The sequence below is a fragment of the Setaria italica genome, chromosome IV (genome assembly GCF_000263155.2).
Source record: "Setaria italica strain Yugu1 chromosome IV, Setaria_italica_v2.0, whole genome shotgun sequence".
NCBI classification, from domain to species: domain Eukaryota; kingdom Viridiplantae; phylum Streptophyta; class Magnoliopsida; order Poales; family Poaceae; genus Setaria; species Setaria italica.
In genome coordinates, this window is record NC_028453.1 from 33169090 (window position 1) to 33175442 (window position 6353).

The window sequence follows — 6353 nt, forward strand, 5'->3', positions numbered from 1 at the left end:
CCTACTTAGGCAATATGTTGCTACAGTAAATATTTGCTAATGATGAATTAATTAGACTTAATAGATTCGTCTCGCCGTTTAGCCTCCACTTATGTAATGGGTTTTATAAATAGTCTACGTTTAATACTCCTAATTAGTATCTAAACATTCGATGTGACATATGCTAAAAATAAGCAAAGGGAACCAAACGCAGCCTTACATAAAACTGGACAAGTCAAAATAACAAGGAGAACTCCTATTCAACCTTGAGCTGAGGAATTAAAGGCGAGGATTCAGGGCCAGTTTGGGCCAGTTTGGCAGGGCTCTAGCTCCGGCTCCGTGCGCTTACCGAAGCACGGAGGAGCCGGAGCCGCACCAAACGGCATTGATCGCGGAGCCATTTTTTGGCACATTTGGGAGGAGCCGGAGCCGTTTTAGGCCTGCATGGAGGAGCCCAAAAAAGTGGCTCCGCGGCTCCGGCTCCGGCTCCGCACGAGGAGCCCCTCGCGAGGAGCCCTGCCAAACTCGCCCTCAATGTAGCAGACTGGAGGATCAGGCAGCGCCTCAACCTGCCGTTTACTGGTCTCCAGCATCTGCACCACCTGGTGCATGGTCGGCCGCAGCAGCGGGTTCGGCTCAATGCACGAGAGCGCCACGCGCGCGAAGCGCTCCACCCTCTCCATGTCCTCGACGGTGTCCACGTCCGCGTCGCCGCGCAGCATCACCTCCGTCCTCCGCGCGCCCACAAGCTGCGCCGCCCAGCCGAACAAGGTGACCGTCTCGTCGTCGTCATCCTCTGCACCCTCGGGCGTCACCGGCTCATGGCACTTCCGGCAGCAGATCATCTCCAGCAGCACGACTCCGAAGCTGTACACGTCGGCCTTGGTGTCCACACGCGCGTCGCCGCGGAGCCACTCGGGCGCGATGTACCCTCTGGTGCCCCTGACGTGGGTTACCGTGGTGTGCACCTGCTGGTTCCCCAGTAGCTTGGAGATCCCGAAGTCGGTGATCCGCGGGACACCAAGGTCGTCTAGCAAGATGTTATCGGGTTTGATGTCGCAGTGGATGATTGGGGCGCTGCAGCCATCATGGAGGTACTCAAGCCCACGGGCGATGGCGAGCGCAGCCTCGGCGCGCCACCGCCATGGAGGTCGCTTCTCGGGGTTGAAGAGGAAGCCACGGAGAGACCCGCCTGGCATGAACTCAAAAACCAGCATCCGGTGCTTGCCTTCCTTGCAGTAGCCGATCATGCGGACGAGGTTCCTGTGGTGGATCTGCCCGATGGACTGCACCTCGTTGGTGAACTCCTGCTCGCTATAGTCGTTCGAGTTGATGAGCTTCTTCACCGCGATGGGATGTGGCTGCGGCGATCTTATTGTTCCTTTGTAGACCTCCCCGAAGCTCCCTTTGCCCAGCAGTTTCTCGAAGCCATTGGTGGCTTGGTGAAGCTCCTTCCAGCTGAACGATCTCACGCTCGGGCTCAACAGCCGCTGGCTCTCTCTGTTCCGGGTGACAAAATGGTGTGCCACGAGGCCGCCGACGGTGATCAACAAAAGAAAGGCCAAGCAAATGGCAATCACCTTGTAGGCCAATGCGTTCCTCGTCCTTGACGACGCTATCTGAGGAGGATTCCTCGTCCGCACCTTGATCAGTGCCTTCGTCGTGAGTATCGTGCCATCGTTTGCTTGCCAGCCGTTCGTGAGCGCGGCGACCTCTGCGCAATCGGATCCGTCGATGAACAGCGCGGCTGCGCAGAAGCAGTCACTGAGGCAGTACTCCCGGCACTGATCCTCCGTGACTGATGGGAACTTCTTGTAGTATATCGAGGCCTCCCAGGTGGTGTTCAGCAGCTCGACGAGGGTGAAGTCGTCAGAGCTGTCCTTCCCATCGCAGCTCTGAGGCTCGAACGCCGGCGTGCAGCCGCTGTCCCTGTGCTGCTCGTCGGTGTAGTTGTACCCACTCGGGCACACGCAGCTGAGCCTGTCCCTTGAACTCTTCGTCAGCGCAGACATACAGTACGACCCCGGGCCGCACATGCCCTGCAACCCGGACGTCCACTTGTGGCAGCCGTTGTCGGGGAACGCGCCGGAGACGGTCCAAGACGTGTTGCCGGCGCCGCCGTTTTTGGGACGGATGTAGGTACGGACGATGCCGTCTAGGTCCATCCTGGCGAACTGGAAGTAGTCACCGGCGGCGAAGCTCGACGCCGGTTGAATCAAGCTCTGGGTTGTGCCGTTGTGGAGGGTGTAGTTGAGGCGACCCTGGCCATCGAAGGTGACCGTCGTGTTGCCGTCGGGGCTGTTGGTGTACGCCTGCCAGTAGGCGTTTCCGGGGTCGTTGCCCTTGAGGAGGTCGACGTAGAGGACGACGTTGCCGTCGCTCTGGACGCCCATGCTGAACCTGCCGGTGGTGAACTCCGCGTCGGCGCGCTTGGCGAAGACTTTCCCTTCGTTCCCGGATTGGGCGTAAACCAAGGACTGGCCCGGCAGGAGCGTATCCGTCGGGTACGAGAAGCTCTCCCACAGCACTTGGTCGCCGGAGTCGCTCAGGAACTGGAGGTTGCCGGAGTCGCGGAGCGCGAGCACGGACCCGCGCTCAGTGCTCGGCGCCCACAGCGCTTGGTTGCTGCCGCCGTCGGTGAGCGTGAGCTCGCCGTCGGCCGTGACGCTCAGGACGGACCGCGCCGTGGCGTTGGGCGTGGCCCCCGACGGCAACTGCTTCGCGAACCACACCACGGACTGCGGCTGCGGCTGGGAGGAGGAGTCGCCGTTGCCGTCGCCGAAGCGGAACCACGTGGCGAGGATGAACTTGGCCGGGTCGGAGTCGAGGGCGCGGAAGCCGAAGGCGAAGGCCCCGGACGGGCTGGTGATGTAGTCGGGCGGTGCCAAGGTAGCTCCGGCGGTCAGGTTGGTCCGCGCCGCCGCCAGCGGCGGCAAGCGAGCTTGTTGGAGTAGCACCAGCAATAGCGCGGCAAGAAAGGGAACGCGGGCGAGGGGAGCAGACCAGAGCACCGCGGCCATGATCGCAGCTTCGTGCCGATCGAGCGCCTGAGCAAGTGATGTGTTGCTGTACGTGTGACCGTGCCCAAGCCTTGATTTTGAGCTGGCTGGCCCCGTGAGGACTGGGGAGTGTTGGGTACGATTACTCGCTGAGCAGCGGTCGTCGGCTCGTCGCAGACACGCGTCGTACGTAGCAAATTGGTGACGTTTGAACACGACGGCGAGAAAGGCTCAAGGGCTGAGTCGGCGAACGCGTTTTGTAGCGCGATGGTGACGCCTCCGATGAGGATTCGATTTCTCGCAGGAACGGCTCGGACGGTGCACCGCAATTCATTCTCAAATTTAATTCCACAGATATTAGGCGTATGTGTGGAGCTACAATGATAGTGGTAACGTCCTCGTCATCTACAAAGTGTTGTGCGACTTTGTTGACATCCGGAAGTACGTTGTGTGTGTATAGTTTGTAGGTCTAGCGTGCACATCGGGGTGTGTGTCAGGACGTGTGTGGCCTGTGGGTGTAGTGCGTGTTTGTGGGTACATTTAGATAGTATAATGTACCACTGTGGTCAGAGACATGTACGGATGGAGAGGAACCGAAGGAGGCAACAGGAACGTCCAAGGAAAGCCCCGGCCCAGTGGTTGAGCCGTGCACTGCGGCATTATTAGCTTACACGACGTTTCAGTGTTCCCTGTTCTGTGCTCCATTTTCCAGCAGAACGAGTCAGCGGCGTGCTCTGCCCGTCATGGTCGGCTTTTAATCTTCCTTGGCCGGTTCGGAGTTGTGAAATTGAGCTTGAAATTGCACACAAACAAGCAGCTTCTAGAGAGGTTATCTGTCTATCATAAGTTGATTCCATTGTCCTCGGATCCTAAGCACGACACGATGCTTGTATTCATGCTGCGCTGAAATGGTCCAAAGTTTTATCATGTCGTGTCGTGCTTTAAGCTCTATCAAATGATCGCACTTAGGTTCAAGTCCCTTTCTAATAACCCATTAATATGTAACAACAAACATTTTAATATAGAGGCTGGGGGCTTTAAGTAGTAGTTTTCTATTGTTACTCTTGAGTAATGATTGTTTAATAAAACTTCAAGCATTAGATATATTAAATGATACCAATTTTTTTGTTAGTTAAAATTAGTTTTAAAGTGAACCGTGGATCTAAAATTATATGGGTGTTTCGAGACCCACAACACCACGGCGTTACTGTGTTATATAAAGCTCAGTCCACCAAACTTGGCTATCAACCGGGAGAAATACCACAAGGAAACAGCTAGAATCGGTCAAGTCGGCCCCTGTCAGTGTCAGTTTCTCAACAGAGAAAGCACTATCTGGTGCTTATTGTTGTACTGTACCTAATCTCTCGATGATTTGGAAAAGCAAAATTCGGCGCCTTTGTGACCTAAGGGGTGTTTGGGAACACCCTGTTAAAGTTTAACACCTATCACATCGGATGTTTGGATGCTAATTAGGAGTATTAAACATAGGTTAATTACAAAACTAATTGCACAGATGGAGTATAATTCGCGAGACGAATCTATTAAGCCTAATTAGTCCATGATTTGACAATGTGGTGCTACAGTAACCATTTGCTAATGATGGATTAATTAGGCTTAATAGATTCGTCTCGCAAATTAGCACAGGGTTCTGCAATTAGTTTTATAATTAGCTCATGTTTAGTGCACCTAATTAGTATCCGAACATCCGATGTGACACTGTTAAAGTTTAACACCTCGTATCCAAACACCCCCCTAGTCGCTGAAAGGTTGTTTTGAATAATGTGGTGCGTGCGTTCAGGCTTTATTTTTCAAGACTTCGACAACGTCCAGTCTTCCGTAGCGCAACAATAGGAGGCACATGTGTTGTACAGTAAGAAAAGGGAATAGCACCAAGACGGGGTGCCTATTGATCATCACTTACTACGCTTGTCGATTAGTAGGTGAAGACTTGCTGTCGTGATGCAGCGGGTCGCCGGCTAGCTGGCATACTTTGCTGCAGCCTGCAGGTATCGAAACGGAAAACATGGAGCATTACCAGCGATACCTATATTCGATCGGTTATTTATATTTTTCACCTTTTCCCACGATGCACAATGTTGGGGGGAGCGAACCCCGCTTAATAACCGCATTGCATAGCGAAGGGTTCTGGTTTAGGGACAGGCAGGCCGCCGTTATTAAGCCCCAGAGGGTAACTAAATTGTTACACGTACCTAATTTTATAAGTCGCTACGTAGAGCTGGGACTTGGACCGTGTTATTTGTAGGCCGCTCGAAGCACGACATTTTGGCACAGCACAAAACATGACATGGCACAATAATTTTAGACCATGTCGGCACGGATGCGAAGGCCGTGCCGTGTCGTACCTAGGATCTTGGCACGACGGGTGGCATGGCACGCCACGTATCTTGAGTCGTGCTTGGGCCGGCACGGCACGGAAATGGCCCGTTAGCACATCTGTTGGCTATATTGTCGGAATACCATTCGTTCTATATGTCATATAGCCTAACATAACTAATACGATGGGAGGACATCACAAAACTTACCTGCAAGTATGGAATCATGATAATGGTCATTCATAACATAACAATGCTGCATTTTTGTACGGCCACAGATAGTCATAACATTCACCTACAATATCTATATAATAAGATTTGTTTCCTCTATTAATTTTAGAAATTATTTTGTACGTACAAGAGCAAAATTATGTACAAGCAAATGAGCACCAATAAAAATATAAACATGTATGTCACGAGGGTCGTGCTTGGACTAGCACAGCACAAACACGTGCCGGCGTGCCAAGGGTCGTGCTTGGGCCTAGTAAAAGACTTGCCGTGCCATGTCGACCGTGCCATGTCGACATGGCACGACATGTCTAGCGTGCCTAGAAGTCTAGGGCACGATACGGCATGAGGCACAAGAGGGCCGGGCCATGCCAGCACGGTACGGCACGGCCTAAGTCCCAGCTCTATTCTTATGCAGTGCTGCATATCACTGAGATGTGGAGAAGGGAGAGTGAGGTAAGAGAAAGAGATCGTTGTGTCATGAAATAACCGCTTCATAAGCTTTTTAGGAGTATGAGACCACTCATCAGTCATCATCATTGTATGAGTAGTTGTTGCTTTCATAATATTTATTTTTCTATGAATATATTAACGAATTATAAAGTACTACGAGACAACCTATTCTACAGATTGTAAGTCATCTCAATGTTACATGGCAATGCATGAGACATTCTATTAAACAATACCAATATACTTGCCTTGAGGACTCAATTAAGTTTGATCGACTCCAATATTCCTCTTCTTGATTGTAAGTGCTTATACTAGCTAGCGTGACAAAACCTTATCACCCTTAAAGGTTTAGACATGATTTGGC

At 52.4% G+C, this 6353-nt stretch overlaps 1 protein-coding gene across 1 annotated transcript; it reads right to left on the reverse strand.

The window, feature by feature from the left end:
* Positions 1 to 220: 220 nt before the first annotated feature.
* Positions 221 to 3025, reverse strand: LOC101781754 (G-type lectin S-receptor-like serine/threonine-protein kinase LECRK2). The gene has a single exon (XM_022826190.1). It carries the CDS (start codon positions 2997 to 2999, stop codon positions 414 to 416), a length of 2586 nt encoding a protein of 861 aa, XP_022681925.1. The 5' UTR covers positions 3000 to 3025; the 3' UTR covers positions 221 to 413.
* Between the last annotated feature and the right edge of the window lie 3328 nt (positions 3026 to 6353).

Excerpts from the sequence above, each read along its gene's own strand:
- LOC101781754 (XM_022826190.1), bottom strand. The coding sequence starts at position 2,999 with ATGGCCGCGGTGCTCTGGTCTGCTCCCCTCGCCCGCGTTCCCTTTCTT.